Source organism: Neovison vison, chromosome 8, assembly GCF_020171115.1.
Source record: "Neovison vison isolate M4711 chromosome 8, ASM_NN_V1, whole genome shotgun sequence".
NCBI classification, from domain to species: Eukaryota; Metazoa; Chordata; class Mammalia; order Carnivora; family Mustelidae; genus Neogale; species Neogale vison.
In genome coordinates this window covers 108,476,127-108,501,182 of record NC_058098.1, presented here as the reverse complement: position 1 = coordinate 108,501,182, position 25,056 = coordinate 108,476,127, and the positions used below count along the sequence as shown (strand labels likewise).

General features: G+C 41.4%; 1 protein-coding gene across 7 annotated transcripts in view; it reads left to right on the top strand.

The window, feature by feature from the left end:
• The window catches only part of ACOXL (acyl-CoA oxidase like), a 349,357-nt gene that overhangs the window by 168,584 nt on the left and 155,717 nt on the right, over positions 1-25,056 (top strand). For all 7 annotated transcript variants that reach the window (XM_044261633.1, XM_044261636.1, XM_044261634.1 and 4 more), the window contains 2 exons: positions 3,492-3,608; positions 19,574-19,727. In XM_044261633.1, coding sequence (XP_044117568.1) covers positions 3,492-3,608; positions 19,574-19,727 — 271 coding nt within the window. The remainder of the gene's footprint in view (positions 1-3,491; positions 3,609-19,573; positions 19,728-25,056) is intronic.

Below are 25,056 nucleotides of genomic sequence, written 5' to 3'. Positions count from 1 at the left end.
TGAATAATGTTTTTCTGAAAATAAATAAATTGAAGAAAAAAAAAGATAGCTTGTTACAGTTCCCAAGAGGAGGGGGTGTGCCATGCCATGCAAGGCCATATGGGGAGGCACCAGGGATGGTTAAGAGGCAGGAGGAGCAAGGGGAAAACATGGACAAGAGCCTTTATTGTAGTTTCTGTGAGAAAGGATGGAGAAGGAAGGGCAAGCAGGCTAAGCAGGCTTAGGATTGGCTGGTTTGAATAATTTCGGAAGGTTCTGGGGCTGTCTCTTGTTGTCTGATACCTGGCCGTGGGGGTTAGTGGCCCAGAGTAAGAGTAAAGGAGATGGTTGGGGTTGTGGGCTCTGGATTGGTGAGTTTGCATGGGAAAGATGGATAGGCAGAGTGGTCCCTTGCTCATTGCAGGCACTGGCCAGCCCTGGGAGGGCCAATCCCTCAAGGGTCAGTAAAGAAGGCTTCAGAAGTCAGTGCATCAAAACATGTGGTCAGTACAGATTGCCATGATGCCAGCATGAAAGGTAGAAGTGCTCCCATCTGGGAGGCATCATAGGTGAAATGCTCAGGGTGTTCTGAGAAGTAGCTTCCTGCTTTGATTGGTTTGGTTTGGTTTTTGAAGGGGCATGTCACAAATGCAAGAAAAGTATCAATGGGAGTAGAGGGCAGTTGGCTAAGCCACCAAAAATAGGATGTGTGGCAGCCAAGTGAGGTTGGATGAATGCCTTGCCTGGACAGAGGCCCGGGACAGGAAGCTTCAGAAGGGGCTTAGCAGGAAAAACAGTTGGGACACTCAAGTAAGGCCAAACTAGGCCCTTGAATGCCAAGCTGAAGCATTTGGATTTCATGCTGTCTGAGCTGGCCAGAGCTGCTCTGTTTCACTCTCTAGTTCTGTTAATGAATTCATAGATTCGTAGAGAATGCCGACATCTGGCCATATATCATAAACCCAGAACTTAATTAACAGGTTAGGATGCTGATGTAAATTGATTGTGGATGAAAAAAAGAAATCCCCTGTGGGAGTAGTTGAAGACACAGTGCCTTCCAGGCCTGCAGGTAATGTCAGCAAGCAGAAAGGACTCTTGGTACCTTGGGTAATAGCCATGCCCCAGACGGAGAGGGCAATAGCCTCCGAGCTCCAGTGGATCAAATCATGGAGATGGGGTCCAGAATTGCCAGATCTTCCTAGTTTTCAAGAAAAGTTGGAAATTTGTATAACCTCCCAAGTTAAGTGAAATTACCTGAGAAGTCTATGGTGGCTCACTAATGAAACTCTTTCGTCCCTAACAGCACAACAAAAGGCCTGAGCCTTGCCACATGGGATCCTGGGGGCCTCTTTCTACTCTGCATCTGTCATCCTAATTGAACTGTGAGGGTCAAAGAGGAAATGGGACAGTTTTAAGGTGTGGCTGCATTGGGAAACTGAGGCACACTGGGTCAGGAGTCAGATCTGGCTTCTGAAGACCTTCCCTGAAGTCTTGAGTGGACATCTTGGTGGCGCTTCATTGCATTTCCTCATTGACAAAATCCATTCATTCATTCATTCACACTGTGTGTGGGGCCTAGACAGATACTTCACACCAAAACAGAAAATCTGATGGGACGCTATCTAAAGTGGTGTTGCTACTGTAATGATTTTATAGCAAAACAAAAGCTAAAAGGTGTTGTGATCAGGGGCATGTTTTCCCAGTGCCGTGTGGTTGAAGTTCCCTCTAGCAACACAGTAGAAAATACTGGTGATTGACAGAGTGGGCTGGGGGGTACATGCAAGTCTCTCCTGATTACGTCACCTGGTCTCATTCTCTCTGAGTCCAGGGCTCTGAGCTCAACAGCTGGTCCTCCACCTCCTTGACCCTTGTGGACACCCGGCACCTAAAGTGGTGTCGCCACAGAGCAGGTGCCCAGATGTCCTTCCGGGGAGTGAGTCTCGTGTGGCAGCGAATGCCTTCAGTACAGAAAATTTTAGCTACAGCAACCATAGAAAAAGCTAGTCTAATCATAGCATCTGAGAAAGGAAATGGAGAGAGTGGAGACAAATGGAATTTTCAATGACCTGACGTCATGATATGCCATTGTTGGATCTGTGATTTTCCTACTGGCTTCGCGCTGTTCCAGGAAGAGCCGAGAGGTTTCCCTATAAGCTGTCAGGCCTCATCTGGCACCATGCCCCCTCCCCCACCGCTGGTGTTGGAGTGCGCTAGGATGGACCAAGGGCAGAGCTGGGGGGTGAACTTCGGATAGCCAACAGTGGGGCGGTTAGACCGTGTCTGGAGAAGTCTGTGCACATAGACAACAAGCTTGCACTCATAAAGCTGGAAAGCAGCTGCCCCTAGATGCCCCTCTGGCCATGTGTGTCCTTACCCCCTCCCACACACGCAGCAGGGACCACGAATTCTAGACACCGTGCGCACTAAGAAGATCATTGTGTCCTTCTTTTAAGAATAAATAAAGACAATATTAAAGCATCAACTTGTGTTTAAGAAAGTCTATCAAATATAGACATTTTTAAACATTGCTATTTCCCTTCTCTCCCTGCTGTTTCCCTTCTCTCCTTGTGATGGATAGATAGATATCCTCACTTCACTGTTGCCTGAAGCACAAGCCTGCTTGGCCTTTTTGGTAACAGAGCACCGCGTGCACCTGTGTGCATATGCCCGGGTGTGCGTGCACCTGTGCTCGTGTGTGCAGGCATGTGTGCGCGAAATGTTTTTTCATAAATCGGCATGCAGGTCAGAGACATTCGAAGACAAGGAGGCTGCCAAGCCCAGAGCATCACTGGGCTGGGGAGGAGGTGAGTTCGGTCAGGACTGGCTCTCTGCCGCCCACTGCCGAGGGATTCAGAAGATTAGTCTGTGGGTGTTGCCTGTGGGGATAATCTCAGGCTACTTCATGCGTCGCTCTGAGGAGGTCCCCCGTTGGCCCCGATACCACTGCCTCAGAGCAAAACGTGACCACTGTTCATAAAGCACAGGATTTGAGGCAGGATGTGAGCACCTTTCCTTGCGGAGCTGCAGGGGAGATGGAGGTGGACCGAAAGTAATGACCCGTCTGGGAATCTGACAGGAGCACCAGGGTAAGGGTTGCCTCCTTGTTGAGGATGTCCTTTTGAAATATGTTCTCGGATGTTGCTCCCATCCTATTAATTATGTCACAAACTTAGCAAAGCTGAATAATTAATGATCACGGGGCACTTGGAACTGTAAAATGCCATGTAAATGTTAAGGAGTAAAAATTACTCTGTGTGTTAATTAAATAGATAGGCTGCTTTAAAAAATATTCCATGGTGGAAAGATTAATTTCCAGAAGAGCTGAAAAGGTTTTTGTTGGACTGTCCTAAGAAACTTTCAATATCTAATTATCTCAACCACATTTTAGGAGACTCAGGCATTCTGTATCCTGAAGGATTTGGAAGGCAAATGGCTACTTGACACATTTGGCTTGGGAAATGACATTACCTATTGAATTTTGGTAAAAATTGTATCTGCTTAATTCTCTCTAGCCGGAGGCAGTTTGGGCCTAAGGCCAAGGAAGAAGTAAAGATCATTGAGCACCAAACACAGACCCTTCGGCTGATGCCTCATCTGGCCACAGCCTTGGCCTTGACCTTCGTCAGCAGGTGAGTTGGCTGTCAGGGTTTGCTCTCTAAAGGTGAGTGTGAGATCCTGCCTGGCATTGGTAAGGAGTGAGGAGAGAGGCAGACAGGGGCTTCATCTTCTAACGGAAGCAGGTAAGAGTCTGTGGTGAAAACCGGACGCTCAGGTTAAAAGTGATGTCTAAATCTTGATTGTCTGTATCTCTGGGGGGGTGGGATCCACAGAGAATGTGAGAAGCCTTGAACCAGCATTTTTCCATTTTCTGAAAGAAACATTCTTGGCTGTTAAAATTTATCAACCTCTGACAAAGGTTCTAATTTAAAGTTTTAAAAAATAGGTCAAAGTGTGTGCATTATGTGGGGAGGGAGGGTGGAGTCAGGCTATTGCATAAAACAGTACTAATAGTACTATAAATTCACCCGGAGCCTTGCATTTACAGGAGGCCTCCCCCTATGCCTCTCGGCTCTAGCTCCTCAAAGCCCCGGGATGTTGCCTGAACAGTTGTGTGTCATCCCCACCTTCTAATGAACAGAAAATTGGGGATTTGCCTAAGATTACAGGGTCTGGGAGTAGATGCCCTGGGAATTTACCTCCAAACCCTGGACCCTTATCCTGTGTTCTTCCTTATACAATCCCGCTTCTTAGGGTATTATTTTCAGAGTAATTTAGAATTGGTGTGTGTTCAAAATTTACTGCACTGATGGCCAAGCTGGTGCCAGGGTTTATAAGAGGAAGGTAATCAGGAAGGCCTGCAAATCTGGCTTGTGGGGCTGCCCGGCTTTTGCCGGCCTGGCTGGGAGGGGCTTGGGTGGGCGTACCTCTGTGCTCAAGCCTGGGATTCCAGGACTCTCAAACACCAAATCCTGCAGACTGAGCTTCAGGTAACATGAAAGATCAATCAGTCTAAGCCACCCAGAGGAAAATGTGAGTGCACATCCAACACCTTACTTAAAATATTTTTGAATGCTTGCTGAGATTCAATTTGCATATGGTAAAATATACAGATTTTAAGGTATTTGTCATTTTGGGTCATTTGTCATTTTATATATTATGTCATTTTAGGGTTCAATGACAAGCATATACTCTTGTGTAATGAACACTCAAACCAAATATAAAACATTTCCACCTTTGCAGTTGGCTCTCACCTTACACCACAGGAGAGACAACCACCTTCGTGAGTTCTCTCCCCATAGCTAAATTTTGTCAGTTCTTGAACTTCATGTAAATGGAAACATACAGTGTGTAGTTGTTGTGCATCCAGTTTCTTTCACTCAACATGATGTCTTAATATTCCTCAACGTTGTTGATAGTTTGTTCATTTTTAGTGCTGAGTAGTAACATTAAGTGAATAAACACAATTTTTTAATCCATTCTCCCAGGGTTGAACATTTGGTTTGCATCTAGACTTTTAGCTGCAATGAATAAGACACGGTGAATATTCTGGTACAACCCTTTCCTTTTTTTTTCTTAGAGTAAATGCCTAGAGAGGACTTGCTGGATGATGGATATGTGTATGTCTAACTTTATAGAAACTGCCATTTTTCTTTATAGCAACTGCCATTTTATATTCATTTGAGCAATGCATGAGGGTTCTGGTTACTCTGTATCCTGAAATATTTCAAGTGTCTCAAAACTGTTACCAAAAAAATCAGGTTGTAAGAGTTGTCTAAGTCTGTTCTTACTCAAAATTGTCTTGGCTGTTTTGACTTGTCTGGGACTTTGCATTTCCATGTACAATTTTGGACCTGCTTATCAGATTTTTTAAAAATTTATTTATTTGACAGATAGAGATCACAAGCAGGCAGAGAGGCAGGCAGAGAGAGAGAGTGGGGGAAGCAGGCTCTCCGCTGAGCAGAGAGCCCGACGTGGGGCTCTATCCCAAGACCCTGAGATCATGACCTGAGCCAAAGGCAGAGGCTTTAACCCACTGAGCCACCCAGGCGCCCCAGATTTTTTTTTTTAAACAAAAAGCCTGATTGTATTTGTTTGTGATTACATGGAATCTATTAAGCAATTTGGGCAGTGCTGGGTCTTTCAAATCTAAGATGATTTATCTCTGTATTTATATAGGAATTTAATTTTTCTTAGCATATTTTCTAATTTACAGTGTAGAGATCTTTCACATTTTTTCTAAATTTATTCAAATGATATTTCTTCTTAAAATTTAATTATCAATTGTTCTTAATATTATATAGAAATGTAATTGAATTTTTTGTGGGTGTCTTTTATTAGACTGAGGTGTTCCCTTCCACTCCTAGTTGGGTGAGTATTTTTATCATGGATGTTGGATGTTGACTTAATTTTTCCCTCTATTCACTTAGCTGATCATGTGAAATTTCTTTTTTTTTCTTTTTGTTTATTATGTTCAGTTAGCTACTGTATAGTGCACAAAAAAAGTTTTGATGTAATGTCCAATGATTCATCAGTTAAGTATAACACCCAGTGCTCATCACAACACATGCCCTTCTCAATACCCATCACCCTCTTACGCCTCCTCCCATGCTCCTCCCCTCTGAAACCCCCAGATTGTTTCTTAGGGTCCATATTCTCCCATGATTCATCTCTCTCTCTGCTTTCTCCCCCTTTGGGTTTTCCTCCCTTCCGCTGTGATCTTCTGTGCTATTGCTTATGTTCCACATATGAGTGAAACCCTATGGTAATTGTCTTTCTCTGCTTGACTTACTTCACTTAGCATAATCCCCTCCAGTTCCATCCATGTTGATGCAAATGGTGGGTATTCATCCTTTCTGATGGCTGGATAATATTCCATTGTGTATATGTACCACATTTTATCCTTTTGTCTGTTAAAGGGCATCTCACCTCCTTACACAGTTTGGCTATTGTGGACATTGCTGCTATGAATATTGGGGTGCATATGCCCCTTCTTTTCACTACATCTGCATCTTGGAGGTAAATACTCAGTAGTGCAATTGTTGGGTCATAGGGAAGCTCTATTCTTAACATCTTGAGGAACCTCTATACTGTTTTCCAGAGTGACTGTACCAGTTTGCATCCCCACCAAAAGAGTAAGAGGGTTTCCCTTTCCCCATATCCTCCCCAACATTTGTTGTTTCCTGTTTTGTTAATTTTTGCCATTCTAATTGGTATAAGGTGGATCTCATTGTGGTTTTGATTTGTAGTTCCCTGTTGGCTAATGTTGGGCATTTTTTCATGGTTCTGTTAGCCATTTGTATGTCTTTTTTGGAGAAGTATCTGTTCATGTCTTCTGCCCATTTTTTGACTGGGTTATTAGTTTTTTGTGTTGAGTTTGACAAGTTCTTTATAGATCTTGGATATCAGCCCTTTAAGTGTAATGTCATTTGCAAAGATCTTCTCCCATTCTGTGGGCTGTCTCTTATTTTTGTTGACTTTCCTTTGCTGTGTAGAAGCTTTTTATCTTAATGAAGTCCCAAAAGTTTATTTTTGCTTTTGTTTCACTTGCCTTTGGAGATGTGTCTTGAAAGAAATTATTGTGGTTGAGGTCAAAGAGATTACTGCTTATGTTCTCCTCTAGGATTTCAGTAGATTCCTATCTTACATTGAGATCTTTCATCCATTTTGAGATTTCTTCATTCTATTAATGAAATGAGTTACATTGATTACTTTTCAAATGCTGAGCCTGATTTGCACTCTTTGAAATCCTTTGTCATGATGTATTATAATGCTTTTATATTATACAAATTGGTAATATTTATATAAGGATTTGTGTGTTTCTTGTGAAGAATGTAATTTTCTTTCCTTTGAGATGTCCTTATTAGGTTTTGGTATAAGGGTTGTACTGTGCTCACTAGAAAGTGGTTCCTTCTCCTCTATTTTCTCAAGGAGTTTTTATAAGATTGGTATTATTTCTTAAATTTGGTAGTCTTTACTAAGAAGCCATCTGGACTTTTTTTTTTTAATAGGAGGATTTTTGATTACCTGGTTAACTTCCTTAACAAATATGAATCTTAAGATTAACAAGTTCTTCTCTGTCAGTTTTATTAATTTGTGCTTTTTCAGGAATTTGTCCTTTTCCTCTAATTTGTAAAATATGTCTAAATTGTTAATATTTTCTTATTATAATATTAATGTCTATAGGATCTGTAGTGATGACCCTTCTTATTCCTAATATAGCTTTTGGCTTTTTTAGGGGTTGATTTTTCTAGATGTTTATTGTTTTTGATAATCTTTTCAAATAATATGCTTTTGTCTTGAATGCTTTTCTTGCATTTTTGTCCATTTTCTGTTATTGATTTAATTTCTTTATTATTTTCTCACTTCAATTTAGTTGGGAATTAATTTGCTTTCTTTTTCCAGCTTCTTCTAGCTCATTGGTCTAAAACCTTTCTTTATAAAATAAAAATGTATTGTTAAAAAATTTCTGCTAACTTTGTTTAGTGTATTTTAAGCTTTGTTATTTATATTTAGCACATACAGATTTTGGATTATTATATCTTCTAGAGGAATTAAGCCTATTATAGTCATTAAATGTTTCTCTTGGTTTCTGGTAAATTTTTTTTGTCTTAAAGTCTACTTTCTTTGCTATTGTTATAACCATACCAGTTTTCTGATGCCGAGTGTTTTCCTGGTCTATCTCTACCCACCCTTTTATTTTAACCGATCTGTCATTATATCAACCTACATGTGCCATTGTGAGATTTTTATAAACAACATATGGTGAGGTCCTGGTTTTTATCCAGTTTGGTAATCTTTTAATTTGGAATGCTAAGCTCATTTTTATTTACTGTAATTCCTAATAAGTCTACCATTTTGCCACTTGCTCTGTTCTGTCTTTTCTCGGTTTTTCATTCCCTCTTTGTTTTTCCAAGGTGAGTACATTAAGTATAATAATATGTATCTGTATCTTGCCAGTACCCACCTTGAATTGGTATTTTACCACTTTATATGTAATGAAAACTTGTAAGACTATAATTCTTTCTTTTGGAGGAGGTTATTGATTATTTTTTTTAGTATTTCATTTTATCTTTTCTCAGCTTTTACCTGTATTTCTTTTCTTTTTCTTTTTCCCAAGAATCTGAAGTGTATGTATTTAAGCTCCTTAGGTGATTCTAGTGCACAGAGAGTGTTGAGAACTACAGGAGAGCTTTTTGGGAAGCTTCTTAGTGTGACCTGGAAATAAACTTCACTAACAAATAAAAAGCAGCAGTATTAAACTATTATGAAAACTTAAAATGGATCAAAATAACCTGATATGAAACCTGATGATTCTTCACATGCATGGCAAAGGAAAATAAATTTCTTCTTTTAATTTTTTGCCCGGTGGTATTTGTAACTATTACAGAGAGGCAAGTGCTCTACACATTGACTTCTTTGTCCACTATTCACAATCCATGACACAGGAAGTTAATAGACCACATAACAAAGAGTTGCCATATATTCCACATTTATAAGTTTATATATACACACATATATACTTGCATCTTTATGTACAACTGAAGTGCGGTATGTATAGCATGTTTCATTTTTCTTCAGCTCTATTTATTTTTTAGCTTGATTTAAGCTTAATTTACCTTGATTTTATAAGTGCTATATTGCTAGTATTAGTAAACACTAAAGTTTCTCTTGATTTTAGGGAAATACCCTCCAAATGCCAACAGCAGAGGTCACAATTCTAGCTTAAGGTTTCAGTGGGAGAAATGAAAGGTGATTAATAGAAATTAATCAATAAAAAACTATGGAATCCTCAAAAAAAAAAAAAAATACAGGATCCTTACCACATACTATGCAGGGCACAGTACTGAATAAGGGTTAGGTCCACGTCCCATCAAGCTGTCAATCTAATTGACCCCAGGACATACCAGATTTTCCTGACCTTCACCTCCTTTGTATCCTCTGTGGTTCCTGGCCTTGTTCAGGATCCCCATTGTGGTTCTGTTGCTGCTTCCTTTTTGTTTCTCTCTCTCTATCCCCCATTGCAGCAAGGGGTTGACCCACTGAAAATCTGGTTATTGGGATCTTCCAGAAGAAATGCTTCATCTGGAGAAAAGAGATGGTCTGTGTTTTGAAACAAGCCCAGAGAGAAGTTAGTGTTTACTGTGAAATATTCTGGCTTTCCTGTTTCTCTCTAGTTTGTAGCCCTTATATCCCTTTCTCTGCCTTATGAGGAAGCAGTTCAGTGAAGCTGATTGTAACATGGCAAAATCTTACACTAAGTATACCTCTCCCCACTTCACACCTATTGTTTTTTTAGAAAGTTATCAAACCTTGTTTCTAGACCCTGTCTCCAAATTCCCGTGGGTATCACTGTGCTGCCAATTATTTGGCTTCAGGTTCAGGGGCGGGGTAACCTCGAGTTTGTTGAATCAGATGTTTATTCAGTGTGTTAGGTCATCCTTAAGCATAGAGAAACTCTCGTGAGAGTACTCTAGAACTTAAGTGTATGGTTCTGGAGTTTGGTGAGCAGAAAAAACAGACCACCAGCTAGGCAGCTGGCCCTGAGTCTCCTCCCTTCTAATGTGACAAGACATCAATAGTTAGAGCTTCATTTCACAGTTAAAGGCAGGTAAGAGAAATGTGGGGGATGGCTTCTTCCAGTACGTATGTATTTATGTACTCAGTAAATACACTGTCCCTTGCCAGTAGGTTTACCAGCTAAAATACACCCCTGGGTGCCTGGGTGGCTGAGTGTGTTAAAGCCTCTGCCTTCAGCTCAGGTCATGATCCCAGGGTCCTGGGATTGAGTCCCGCATTGGGCTCTCTGCTCAGCAGGGAGCCTGCTTCCCTCTCTCTGCCTTCCTCTCTGCCTACTTGTGATCTCTCAAATAAATAAATAAAATCTTTAAAAAATAAAATAAAATATAGTCATCCCAATGTGAATTTTAGATATCCAATGTGTAATTTTTTAGTCTAACTATATCCCAATACTTAAACTGACAGTTATGCATTGTTTATTTGAAATTCATATTTAAATGGGTATCCTCTGCTTCAGTCTATTAAATCTGGCAACCTTGCTTTTGAGGCTAGTGCTGAAGTCAGACACAGTCCCTGCCACACGGAGCAGGCAGCGCCTTCCTTCTCTGGGATTTGGCAGTAGCAGTCAGCAAGCTCCTTGCTGGGATCCCCTTTCTTCCCATTTGCTTCCATAGGCCTGGAGACAGGAGGACCTGTCTAGCCCTTAGTGAGCCCAGCTGCCCCCACCCTGCATCACTCACATTCTCCTGCCTTTAACAAGGAGGGGAAGGAAACTTGATGCCCTTCTCCCCACTGGCTGCTCAGATGCTGGGTAGCAGGGCTAGCTTGATGCAGTAAGTGTTGGCATGATGAAGGCCTCTGAAAAATATGATGGGCTCCTCCTGCCAGGACTTTTCTCCCTACCTACTCTCTCCAGAACTGGCAGACATGTCTCCTCCTCCCTTCATTACATGACTAGTGTGTCAGGGATCTTTCCAGGCCTTGAGGACTCAGCAGCCAACTGCCCTGCCTGAGTGACCCGTGTGACTGGGTAGGATTCCTGTTTTCTGTCTTTGGCCATGGGTACCATCCTTAGGTTTCTTATTAATGTCTTCCTATGGGACCTGGGACATCCAAGGCCTCTTCCCCACTGCTGAGTGCTGATGGTGCCCTGCATGCTTCCTGGCTTGGGGGCACCCTGGCGGGCACTTGGGGTGAGGTCTTGCAGGACATGTATGTTGCACTGCCCCGCTCAGGCCCTCTGTGTTCTATCCACTGACTGTGATGGCAGAACACTTCCCGTGGTGGCCATTAATGCTCAGGAAGTGTCACTATTGTCGCCTGCCTTCACCCCTGAGACTCAAGTGTCCTCCCCCCACCAATTACCACATTCTGGCGACTGTGCCTCCCATTGGGAGATTACTCAAGGCCTTCCCTCCTTATGACCTCACTTGGGCCCTCCCCAGCTCCCTTTCTTGTGCCCTGCCCCTCACATCCATCCTCATGCCCCTCATCAAATCCATCCTCCACCAGCGACCACACCTAAATACTTGACTGCTGGGACCCTCCCGGACCTCCCAGTAAATTCTGTACTGGATAAACTTAAGCTCCTTCCTGCCACCTTGACGCTCATTCCTCTGCCTGGACCTTGCCAACCTCCATCCCACCCCTGTGCCTTCTCTTCTCCGCGTTGAGGCTCCGTACTCACCCCTGCCCTACTTTGGCTTTTCTCACAAGCAGCCTGCCCACCTTGCCTCCATGTTCATCTCACATCTTTGTCTTCCTTTCCCTGCCTGTTCATAGTCGTCTTTTGAGATCTAGTTCAGGCTGTCCTCTCCTACAGGACACCTCTGAGTCTCTCCTTGAATAAGGGACCCCCGATAAGCTTCTTGGAGCAGCCAGACCCCTCTTATTGTACCATCACTCTTGGTTTGCGGTTGTGAGTTCTTCGCACATAAAAATTGTGGATCCTTCATTTGGCATCTCCCCCTCTGAGAGTGCCTGGCTCTCTGCACAGGTTGCTTCAACTGACCTGAATGAAATTGCCTTGTGTCATTACATCACACTTGGCCGTGAAGCTATTTGGAGCTTTGCTTTCAAACTTTCTGTTGGTCCCTGAAGCAGAAGTTCTATGATGTGAAGGAGTTAGTCCAAGAGCTAGCTGGCCAGGATGGCTGGTAGCTGATACCTCTCTTGGGTATTATTTAGAGGAATTTGCTACAACAATGAATTTCCTAGCTTTCAATATCAGTATTTTAAGTGTACCAGCCAAATGGAGTATTTTGGGTCTGCCTCGCCTCTTAAATTCTTTTAGGCCAAATAGTAGCTGAGGCAGTCCAGGCTGGGTTCCCGGCCACGTGGGGCCACAGCTCCATCGCTGTTAGCATTCAGCTGGATTCAGTCATTATCTCTGGTGATCTCTTTTTACTCAACACCTTTAAGAATAAAATTCCAACAATAATGAACACATACCCAGTTGCTTATCATGTATGACACACTATCCTTAGTCACTTCTTTAACACCACAAGATAACTCACCAAGTTTCTCTCTTTGTAATTGATGTTTCCATAACACCTAGAACTGTGCCCTGCACAAAGTAAGATTTCACTCATATTTGTGGAATCAATGAATGGGCGGAATGACACCTCCTGATTTCAAAAAACTCACCAAAGTACTGTCCTTGTCAAAGAATGGAGTTCAGGGTAAGTAAGGACTTCAGATATTCCTGAGCAAATGACCACCACTATTTGTGCATTGAACCATGTTTTTAATATATTCCTGAAATCTTGTTGCACCTAAGTCTTACTTGCTGGTTTTATGTAAAGCAGACTTTTGTGAATTGAATCCTGCCCTCTCACTGACTTAATAGTTTTAGAGACACTCTATATGCAGTTCTTCTGAATCTTACCCTGAGGATGGGTTCCAATAATTCCAGTGAATATTACCTGTAAACAAATACCTCACATTTCTAGAACCATTGCCTATAAAATCAACATATTTAGAAATGAGGAATAATCTTTCCACAGAATCCCTTAAATCTTCATTTATATTCTGGGTCAGTCTCAGTTTCTTCGATCAGATTTTCACAAGATATGTACCTTCTAGACTCTAGCATACCTGCCTACAGAAGGCTTCTCAGTTCCTCTTTGCAAGCAGACATGGGGATATGATAAAGAATAAGAGTCACAGGAGGCACCTCTCTGTCTGTCCCTCAGCAGGGCCCATGTCCTGTGAGTTTTAAGTAAAATCACTGGCCATCACTTCAGAAAAATCTTACCAGCCTTCTGCTAGAGGAGAGTCTCATAAGTCTTTCTTTTCTTAAAACCTATTTCTTTCTCATTTCACACCCATTTCATCCCTAGGGAATGTCTAGGGCTGTGTGTGTGTGTGTGTCTGTGTGTGTGTGTGTGTTTTAGGGAACTCAGCAGGGAGTCATATATATATATATATATATATATATATATATATATATATATATTTAAATGGTGCTCTGGGATTCTCTGAGAATCATGGTATGGAAGTCAAAGCCCAGGATACAGGTGATGGATATATAGCGTAGATTGAGAACGCGATAAACTTTCTTAGGGCATCGGCGTGGACATTACTTATCACGAAAAGAGCATGACGTTTAGGACTACAGAGTACTGGGTTTGAATCCTAGTTCTGTCCTGCTCTGGGAGACCTTGACTTAGCTAGGTAACCTCAGTTGGACCTCTGTTTTCCCATCTGTAAAGTGGGGATATGCTTTTCTATTTCATGGGGTTGTCAAAAAAATGAAATTAGAAGATAAATACAGAAGCTCTTTGCTTATTGAAATTGTTCAACACAATTGTGTTTTTCTTCATCTAGTGCCGATTAAACAAATGACGGTTTCCCTGTTTTTCCATTTGTCCCAGCTCAGTGGTTTCTCTTATGAGGTTTGGTAGTAGACTTGTCTATTTGCTATAGCATGAGGCCCAATGCAACATCGTTTGCATGTTCAGGTTTCACTGAGCAAACAAGGATATTCAGACATTGTAAGATTATTCTATGGATGGAAACAGATAAATAAATATCTTGAGCCAAAACTGATTTTGTTGTTAAAGAAATTAAAAGGCAAGCCACAGAATGGGAAGAAATGTTTGCAATATGTGTACCTGACAATGGATGTTATTTAGAATATGTGTAACACTGAAAAAACAATCCAACTAAAAATTAGATGAAGCAAGCCAATAGAATATGCACAAAAGGTTTGGATGGACACCTGACAAAAGAAAATATATGATCAGCCAATGCACACATGAAAAGATGCTAGTTATTAGGGAGATGCAAATTCAAACCATGAGGATACACCATTACGTATCCACTAGATTGGCTAATGTTAAAAAGACAGAAAAGACCAGTTATTGGCAGACGTGGAACAACTAGAAACCTCCTACATTGCAGGTAGGGATGTAAAACTGCACAACCACTTGGGAAAACTGTTTGGCAGTCTCTTAAAAGTTAAAAATGTATTTACCATATGACCCAGTCACTTCTCTCCTACATATTTACTGAAGGAAAATAAAGACATATGTCTCCTCCAAGATTTTTACATGAATTTCCATAGTGTTTTCTTTGTAATAGCCCTAAACTGGAAACAAGCAAAATGTTCATCAACAGTGAATGCAAAAATGAAGTTAAATATATGCATTGCATAGAATGGAATTCTAGTCAGCAATAAAAAGGAACAGCGACTAATCTATGCTACAGTATGGATGAATCTTAAAACAATATGTTTATGGGAAGAAGCAAGACATAACATACTGTATGATCTTATTTCCATAAAATGTAAACTAATCTCTAGTAACAAATAGCACATTAGTGGTTGACTGGAGGTGAGGATCCATCAAGGAAGGGAGGGACTGTAAAAAGGCATGAGACATTTTCTGGAAGGTGTTGGAAATGTTCTGTAGCTTGATTCTGGTGTTATTCTCATGGTTATGTACAGTTGTCAAAATTCATTAAATGGCATGCTTTAAATGAATGTAGTCTGTTGTAAAATAAATTATCCTCAGTAATACTGATAAGGAAAAAAGACAAATTGTTTATTTAAAGCAAAATTAGCAATGAATTTTATAACATATGTAGAAGATATCGATAGATGGATAGATAGATGTTATATAATCTCAACAGTAGCGCAATGGGCGTGAGAATGAAATGGAAGTATCGTTTATTATTATCAGGTTCTTTGATTCTCTGAGAAGTGGTATAACATTATTGAGGGAAGAATATGTTAGGGGCAAGATGCATATTTTAGACCATAAAAATCCCTATAAAATAAAAATAACAGTTAAAACTCTAACAGTGGAATACTAAAACCTAGGCAATTAATCAAAAAAAGAAGAGAGCAGAGGAAAAAGAGAAGAAAGAACATATGGCCCAAATAGAGGGGAAAATTGCAAGATAATAGTTCCAAACTCAATCATGTTGATAATTACCTTAGGTGTAAATGGTTTAAACACTCCTATTTAATTTGCTGATTGTCAGATGTGATTAAAAAAAAAAAAAGACTGAACTAGATGCTTGCTGTAAGAAACCCAGTTAAAATATAACGACAAATAGTTTAAAAGTGTGAAAATAAAACATTTACACCTGCAAGCATTAACCGTAAGAGAGCTGGAGTGGCTATATTAATATTAGGAAAAATAGACTTCAGAAAATAGAATACTACCATAGATAAAGAGGAACACTTCATAATGATAAAGAAGTCCACTCATCAAAAGGTCACAGCAATCTAAATGTGTGTGGACTCAGGACACCTGGGTGGCTCAGTCAGTTATGCATCTTCCTTTAGTTCAGGTCATGATCCCAGCATCCTGGAATGAATCCTGCATCAAGCTTCTTGCTCAACTGGGATCCTGCTTCTCCCTCTGCTTACTGTTCACCCCTGCGTGTGCTCGCTATCTCTCTCTCTCTCTGTTAAATAAATAAATAAATAAAGATATTAAAAAAAATTTTTTTAAATGTGTATGGACTCACAAAATAGCTCAAAATGCATGAAGGAAAAATGGAAAGTATTGTAAGGAGAAATTAACAAATCCAAAATTATAGTTGCAGACATCAGTCATTCTGAGTAATTGATATAATAAATAGTAACTGATATAAAAATTGATATAATAAACAGTAATGATATAAAAGATATAAACAACATTGCTAAGGAACTTGACTTAAAAGAAATTTATAGAGTATTCTATCCAACAACAGCAGAATGCACATTCTTTTCTTATTTTATTTTATTTACTTTATTTAGGTATAATTAACACAATATTATATTAGTTTCAGGTGTACAATTTATATATGACTCAATAATTCTATACATTTCTCAGTGCTCATCAAGATAAACATGCTCTTTATCCCCTTCACCTATTTCATTCATCCCCCCAGTTGCCTCCCCTTTGGCAACCACCAGTTTCTCCTCTATAGTTAAGAGTCTGTTCTTTTTGTCTTTTTTTTTCTTTGTTCTTGTTTCATTTTTAAAATTCCACATATGTGTGAAATCATATGGGATATATCTTTCTCTGCCTAAGTTAATTTACTAAGCATTATACCTTCTGGGTGCATACATGTTGTTGGAAATAGCAAGATTTCATAATGGCTGAATAATATTCCATTGTGTGTATATATACCACATCCTCTTTATCCATTCATCTATTTATGGATACCTTTGTTGCTTCCATATGTTGGCTATTGTAAATAATGCTGCAGTAAACTGAGGGATGCATATATCTTTTTGAATTAGTGTTTTCATTTTCTTTGGATAAATGCCCAGTAGTGGAATTACTGCATCATATGGTGTTTCTGTTTTTATTTTTTGAGGAACTGCCATACTGTTTTCCACAGTGGCTGCACCAATTTGCATTCTCATGAATACTGCACAATGGTTCCTTTTTCTCCCCATCCTTGCCAACACTTGCTACTTCTTGTGTTTTTTATTTTAGCCATAATGACAGGTATATAGTGATATCTCACTGTGGTTGTGATTTCCATATCCCTAATGATTTTTGATGTTGAGTGTCTTCTCATATGTGTGCTAGCCATCTGAATGTCTTCTTTGGGAAAATGTCTGTTCTTTTCAAGTGCACATAGAATATTTATCAAGACAGACCATGTAAATTTAAAGGATTGAATTCATACAAAGTATGTTTTCTGATTGGAATGAAATTAGAAATTAGTAACAGCCACATCTGGAATAATCTCTATATTAGGAAACTAGACAACACACATAATTTATAGGTCAAAGGAGAAGTCACAAGGGAAATTAGAAAATATTTTGAACAAAATGAAAATGAAATAGAACATATCAGAATTTGTCGTGTACACCTAAAGCAGTGCTTAGAGGAGAAGTTAAAATACTTACATTGGAAAAGGAGAAAAATAGAAAATCAAGGGTGTAAATTTCCATTTTAAGAAACTAGAAAGAAGGAAAAAATCAAATTGAAATCAAGCAGGATGAAAGCAGAAATCACTGGAACAAGAAATAGCCAAAAAATAAACATAATTAAGCCCCCAATTTTTTTCTTTCAAAAAATAGATAAATTGATAAACCTTCAGCTAGATTAATTAAGAAAAAAATAGGCACAAATGATCAGCATCTGGAATAAATGAGAGGACAACACTACAGATCCTATAGACATTGAAAGGATAAAATTAAATATTATGGTTATTATTACTAGTGTCACATCAATGTAATGTCAATAGGTTTGACAATATATATGAAATAGAAAATTTACTGAAAGACATATGCTACTAAAAGTAACTGAAAAAGAACTGGAAAATCTGAATAGCTTCATCTCACATTGCTGGTGAAATCTACCAAATACTTAAGAAAACATACCAACTTGACACAAACTCTTCCATAAAATGAAGGAGAAGGGAAAACTTTCTAACTCATTTTAGGAACATTACCTTGACACCAAAAACCAGACAAAGACATTATGAGAAAAATATCCCTTGTGAACAAAATCTTAGGGAATCACAGACAGTTTATTTTACTATAAAATAATGTACAGCGATCAAGTAGTATTTATCCCAGGAATGTTAGGCTTGTGTGACATTTGGAAGTCAATCTATATGATTTGCCCTATGAACATTATAAAGGAGAAACATCATATAATCATCTCAGGAGATGACACTCCATTGATAGAGAACAGTCAATGAATCAACACCTCTAACTGCCGTCACTCTTACCAATCTCCAGGGTCTGAAGCTTCAGTTGAGAAGACCAGAAAGGTCATACTTTATGGTACTTACCATGAGTTTGAGGTGCTTAGGGGAAAGTCCCCAGCTCAGTGTGTTTACCACCCTTGATTAGAGACAAGTCCTGGAGTTTGGTAGAGCATAAAAAGAAAGAGTTCACTAAAGCTTTTAATCCTAGCAGTTGTTATAAACAATAACATTTTAAGAGAGTTTAAAAACAAGGTCTATAGGGTGTTCAAAAGAAGGGAACAAGAGTGAAACCTGTACCTTCTGTTATAGTGTTTTGAAACATGGCAAAGAAGAAAGCCAGAGCTGGGGGCGGGGGGTACAGTCGGACGGAGGCCCATAGACATTGTGTTGCACAACCAAGAGTTGATGGAAAACGGTGACTCTTACCACTTTGAAGAAAGAAATTATTCTTACCTGTATACATTTCTATTGGTGCTATAAGTAATTGCCACAATCTTGGTGGCTTAAAATAACACAAATATGTTATCTTATAGTTCTGGAAATCAGAGGTCTGAAACAGGTCTCAGTGATGAAATATCATTGTCAACAAGGCTGCATTCCTTTTGGAGGCTCTAGGGGAGAATTGACTTCCTTGCCCTTTCTAGCTTCTGGAGGCTCCCTCATGACTTGGCTTGAGGCCTGTTCCTCCATTTCAAAGGCAGCAATGGCTGGTTGAGTCTCATGCCGCATTTTCCTGACTACTTTTTTGTCACATCTCCTTCTCCTGCCTCCCTGTCATTTATAAGGACCCTCATGAGTACATTTGGGCTTCTGGTTATTCCAGGATAATCTCCCAATCATGAGAACCTTGATTTAATCATATCTAAAAATCCCTTCTGCCATGTGGTGTAACATATTCTCAGGTTTCAGGAATGAAGACCTGGTCATCTTTGGAGGCCATTATTCTGCTTAGCACATTTTCAATGGAAGTAGAATTAGAAAAATTAAAAATATGAGAAACATGTAAGGCATTTTTGTGTGAAGGGAAGAGGGAGATAATTTGGAATATGATCTTACATGGTAGACTACAGCAGGGAGAGAGTTAGTTACACCGAGCGCCCATTTCTCATGGGGTCAAGGGGTATGAAGACAGTTGCCAATGTGAGCAATGGGGTCTCTGAGGGACTGGCAGAAAAGTAAGCCTGAACAAGAAGCAAGGGAGAAGTTTTCCAAGAGGACGATGGCGTGATAGAGCCTCACAGAGGCAAGGTGCAGAGTGACAGTTCTGAAGGGCACATGGAGACTTTGGTAGCATCTGAGGAAGGAGCAGGTGTCACACTGGGTTTGCCTCAGATGCGCCTGTGCTGTGGTTCCCTGGGAGTGGGAGAGGGAGCGCTGCTAAGTCCCTCACGGGTCTGCACTCCTCTCACAGGTATGCAGGATTCCTTCTGGACGAGGACATCTTCCATGGGAAGGAGTTTGTGGACAGTCGCCCGCTGCAGGCGCTGGTGGCAGGGCTGAAGGCCTACAGCACCTGGGAGAACGTCAGCTGCCTGCAGGACTGCCGCGAGTGCACAGGAGGCATGGTGAGCCCTGCAGGCCCCACAGGTGCCAGCCCCGCGCCCCCAGGTCCCCCTGCTGTAGCACGGGTGATGTCAGCACTCTGCGCCTGTGAGCAGGGCATCAGCTTCAGGGGGAAACCCATTGTCTTCGTGACCCTGGGTGCACCAGCCAGCCTTGCAATCTGTACATCTACCTCCTATCATGCTGCGTAGGCTGATGGGGGACCCCTGCGTTTGTAAAATGCTAGCCCCCATGGCCTGGCCCATGGAGGCCCATGGAGGCCTGCAGTAAATGTCATTAACTTGGTGGTGGCTGTCATTGACAGTATGGGGAAGGTCCAATGGGGTCAGATGATGAAACCAATTCTCCAGTGTTTGAATCCCTTGGGAAGAACGCAAGAAATGACCCCGGGGTGGGGGGATGGAGAAGGGTGATTAGCTCCAGAAGAAGGCAGAAAGGGATGTGCCAAGCATCTGGAGACTGCTTCGTGTGTCCCCAGCCCTTGGCCTCAGACTGGATTGTGCAGTGCGGGGCAGAAGGTGTAAGAAATCTGTTTGAGTTATTGAAGAGTTGAGGGGAACTCTGAGAACAGCTGAAATCTGTGCCCGATTCCACCACAACCTGAGGGCAGGGGCCTCTTTTAGGATCTGGGGAGTCTCTGTATCCTTATGGGGGCTTGGAGCTGGTAAGAAGGGGAACCCACGTAGGGTCTGTGAGGGCATGGCAGGTTGGATGTGGGGTTTGCAGACCTGTAATACTGTGGCATGGTGAGGCTATGGGGATTAGCTGTGGTGGCAGCAGGGGTTCATCCTCAGATGACAGTCCTGCATTCGTGACCCCCAGGGACTACACTCCTTCACTGGCATGTGGGATGGATGCAGGTTCTGCTGGAGCCTCCAAGAGACATTTCCTGGAGGAAGGAGGGGAGGAGCCCCTATTGGGTTTTTGGCCTGAGCTTGATCTGAACTTGGCTAAATATTATCCTATCAACAGTGGCCCCAAACCTACAGAGGAGGATGACGAAGTTTAGCCGCAGTGAGAAGGGATCAAGAGCAAGTTAAAGGCAAGGGTAGAAAAGAAAAGGAGAAGGATAAGTTTCTAGAAAGTCTGCTGCCCTGATGCTCTGTATCAGAGCCAGGACCAATGGAGGGGTGAGGAGTGAGGGATGAAGGGCAAGGAGTAAGGAAGGGCTGGACCTTCACAATAGGCACAGTCCGAGAGTTTCTCCCACGTGAACAATATGGATGGAAATGAGGGCCTCCTGCGGAAGCGAGTGTGATCATTTCTCTTAAGGTGGCTGAATAAAGATGTGCCCATGAGGCAAGGAGGCCTCAGTTAGTTAGGTGTACACTCTGTGTCCGTGACAATGGTGGGGGTGATAGTGATGGACATGCCTGCTTTGTGCCCATGGATGTTGCATGTGAGTCCACATGGAAGGAAAGAGAATGCAGAACAAAGTAACAGCTGGCCCTGGGGCACAGCTGGACCAGGCGCTGCGGTCCTCTGAGGCAGTGAGGTGCCATGGCTCATTGTGACTTTCCTCAGTGCCCTGACAAGGTAGGAGGCTCTTGCCACATGGCTGGTTTCCAGGTGTAGCTGCAGGGACATGGCCATCTCTTGGAACAGGAGTTTGCTGGCAGCAGTTAGGAACAGGACCCTTCTGGGCACTGCAAGAAAGTTGAGGTTAGCAGGTGGGAGGTAAGACCGGAAGTGACCCCTCTGGCAGGGGTAGCCCACCTACGGGGGGGGGGACTCTGCTAGGAGTGCTGAGAGATGCAGATATTGTGGCTTCTGACAGGTGACTCAACCCAAGGGTGTGCTCAAAACCCCTGTGGTCTTCTCATCTTCCTCCCTTGGCTCATTCCTTGTGATGCATTTCATGGGCTGATGTGCCCAGTGGTTTCCTGCCCCTGGACCTTCATATCCTCCCAGATGACCTGATGGACAGACAGGATGGTGGACAGATGGACTGATGGAAATAGGATGGTGGATAGATTGGTTGATTGAATTGTTGCCCCATGCATTCATTATCTCTGTTAATTTAGTTTCACTGGAATGTTACTAATTTGGCTCTTTGGGATTTAAGACTATGTATTTGAAAATGGAAAAGGGAAAAAGGCTGTTATATGTCTTACAGGCATTGACACTTAAAAAAGCAATCAGTTCTTCCTGTCTACTTAGCTTACCTCGTGCCCGAGGGAAAGATTCAAGACACAGCAGCCTCCAGCGTTTGGTCTAGGCAAGAGTTCAGCATCCCAGCATTGTTGCTCTTAAACTGTTCTGTACAAACCTTTGGATTCTGAGGTTCTTTCCCTCCACATTGAATGTTTCCATACCAGTTGGTGGTCTATTTTAATAATATTATCACTGTGCATCAGGAAACCAGGAGAAAGTCTTAGGTTGGCTCTTTCTGCAAAAGTCTCAACAATTGTTGCTTTCTTTGGGTGATAGGTTGAATGTTGCAAGAGTGACATTTAGTTGTTAAAAAAACATACTGCTAAGAGAAGCATAGTCTGTCACTTTTTGTGCAGAAAGCCTGGAATAAATAAGATCTCATACAATTTTTTTTCCAAAATTAGATCATCAAATGCACGATACTGGTTGGAAGTTACATAATTCATGTTCATGCAAGCATGTCATTGCCTTAATGACTTCTGATTAAGAGTCATTGTTCAATATTTCTTTTTTTTTTTTAAAGATTTTAGTTATTTATTTGACAGAGAGATCACAAGTAGGCAGAGAGGCAGGCAGAGAGAGAGGGGGAAGCAGGCTCCCCGCTCATCAGAGAGCCTGATGCGGGACTCAATCCCAGGACCCTGGGATCATGACCTGAGCCGAAGGCAGAGGCTTTTACCCATTGAGCCACCTAGACGCCCCCAATATTTCTAATTTCTGTCTGTGTGTAGAATGGTGTACAAGGTACATGCTCCCTGTCCTGAGGGCCAGGTAATGCAAGGCGGGACACTATGCATTGTGCATGGAACTGCGTGGCCCTAAGATTTCAGTCAAATGAGTTTTCGGGGCTCCCACTCAAACCAGGTCGAAGTTACATGAAGTTACTCTCCTGATTAAAACAGCAAGACACCCGACATCAGGCGATGAGAGTGAGGAAATTAAATTAAATGAGACTTCTATTTGTCCCAGTTTACTACCTCAAGAGTTTCTACACCATGCCTTCAGAGGGGCAACCAAGACAGAGCCCAGGGGACTCCCTGATTTGAAGACACCATGCTGAGAGTTGAGGGAGGCCAAAGCATCTGGAATTCATGGGATAGAGTAGAAGACAGAAGAGAAGTTGTTGGTCAGAGAGAGAACTCAAGCATCTGCCGGGGTTCTCTTCAAACATTCAGCTGAGCGCTGATTATTGCATGTGTGTGAGGGAAAGAGTCACCTGGAAGGTCTGGAGGGAACGGGATCATGTCCTCACATGGGAATGGGAACAGTGCCTTTTCTCATAAGCCAGCCTGGAATACTTTAAGACTCTGCCTGAGAAAAAAAGAAATGTTATGTATAAAAGAACAAAGTTAAGGATGACAGCAGATTTCTCATTGGAAAAAAAAATAAAAACAAGAAGTGGAGCAACATTTTAAGAAGTACTGAAGGGAAAAAATGAAGTTAAAATTCTATACTCTGAAAAATTATGTTTCAAAAAAAAAAAACCATTATAACAAAGATGTGTTTGGACTTGCCAAAGTTGAAAGGATTCGTCACCTGTAGACTTTCATTATAAGAAATATTGAAGGAAATTCTTCACACAGAGAGAAAATGATATTGGATAAAACTATGGATCTGCACAAAGCAATGAGAAGTACCCAAAATAGTAACTTTCTTTCTTTCTTTCTTTTTTTTTAATATTTTACTTATTTATTTTAGGGAAAGAAAGCACACAAGCAGGAGATAGGGACAGAGGGAGAGAGAGAATTTCAGGCAGATTCCGCACTGAGTGGGGAGCCCAATTTGGGGCTCAATCTCATGATCCCAAGATCATGACCTGAGTCCAAATCAATGGTCAGTTGCTTAACTGACTGAACTACTCAGGTCCTCCATAACTTTCTTAATATATAAGATTTTTCTTAGTATTTGAATCTCTTTAAAATGTAATTGAGGTGCGCCTGGGTGGTTCAGTTGGTTAGTGTCCGACTCTTCATTTCAGCTCAAGTCATGATCTCAGCGTTGTGAAATGGAGCTCCAAGCTGAATTGTGTGCTCAGGAAGTATCTGCTTGAGAGTCTCTCCCTCTACCTCTCCCTCTATACCCCCACTGATGCACACACACACTCTCTCTAATTAAATAAATAAATCTTTAAAATGTTAGGTAACTGACTCTCTTAACAAAAATAATAGCAATGTCGAGTGAGTTTTATAACATAAATAAAAGTAAAATGTATGGCAAAATCACATAAAGGCCAGAAGGGGATAAAAGGAAGTACACTATTGTAAGGTTCTTATGCTATATCTGAGGTGGTATGATATCACCTGAAAGTAGACAGTGGGAAGTTGAAGATTTCTATTCTAAACCCCAAAGCTACCACTAAAATAATACAACGAAGAGTCATAGCTTATAAGCCAACATAGAAGTTAAAATGGAATTCAGTACTAAGTCCAAAAGAAGACGAGAGAAGATGAAGTAGGGGAGAATGAAGAGATTGTTCGAATATAAAACAAATAGCCATACGGTAGATGTAAACCAAACCATGTTCCTAAACACTTTAAATGCAAATACCCCAATTAAAAGGCAGAGATTGCCAGATTGGATAAAAAAGCAAGACCCAACTATATGCGTACGAGAAATACATTTTGAATAGAAAGATCCAAAGAGGTTAAAAGTAAAAGGATGAAAAAAGATATGTCATGCTCACACTCATCAAAAGAAAGCTGGAATGACTATTAATATCAGACAAAGCAGATTTCAGAGCCAAGAATATTGCCAGGGATAAATAAGTCCATTTCATAATGACAAAAGGGTCAATTCAAGAGGATATAACAATCCTAAACCTAATAACAACTTTAGCAGGCTAACAATAAGCAGGTTACTAACAACCTTAGCTTCTTTGGTCATCCCCACTATGCCGACGAGGAAACAGGGGCTCCAAGCAGTTGGACTTGCCCAAGCTCCCACGTGTTGCCTGAGGATTTAAGGCCTGATTCATCTGACCCCAGAGTCCATGTCGGTATAGTGAAGCTATGCCCCGAGGCGGAGTGGGAAATCACACTGAGGTGTTTGGGAGGCTCTCCAAGGAAGTAAGCTCACCTTTACTGGGTAGAATGAACAGATAACACTGGGTGAATGGGAGCCCAGTGCCCCCTGCCCCCACACTTAACCAAAGACGAGGTCTGAACTCCGGGGCACTTA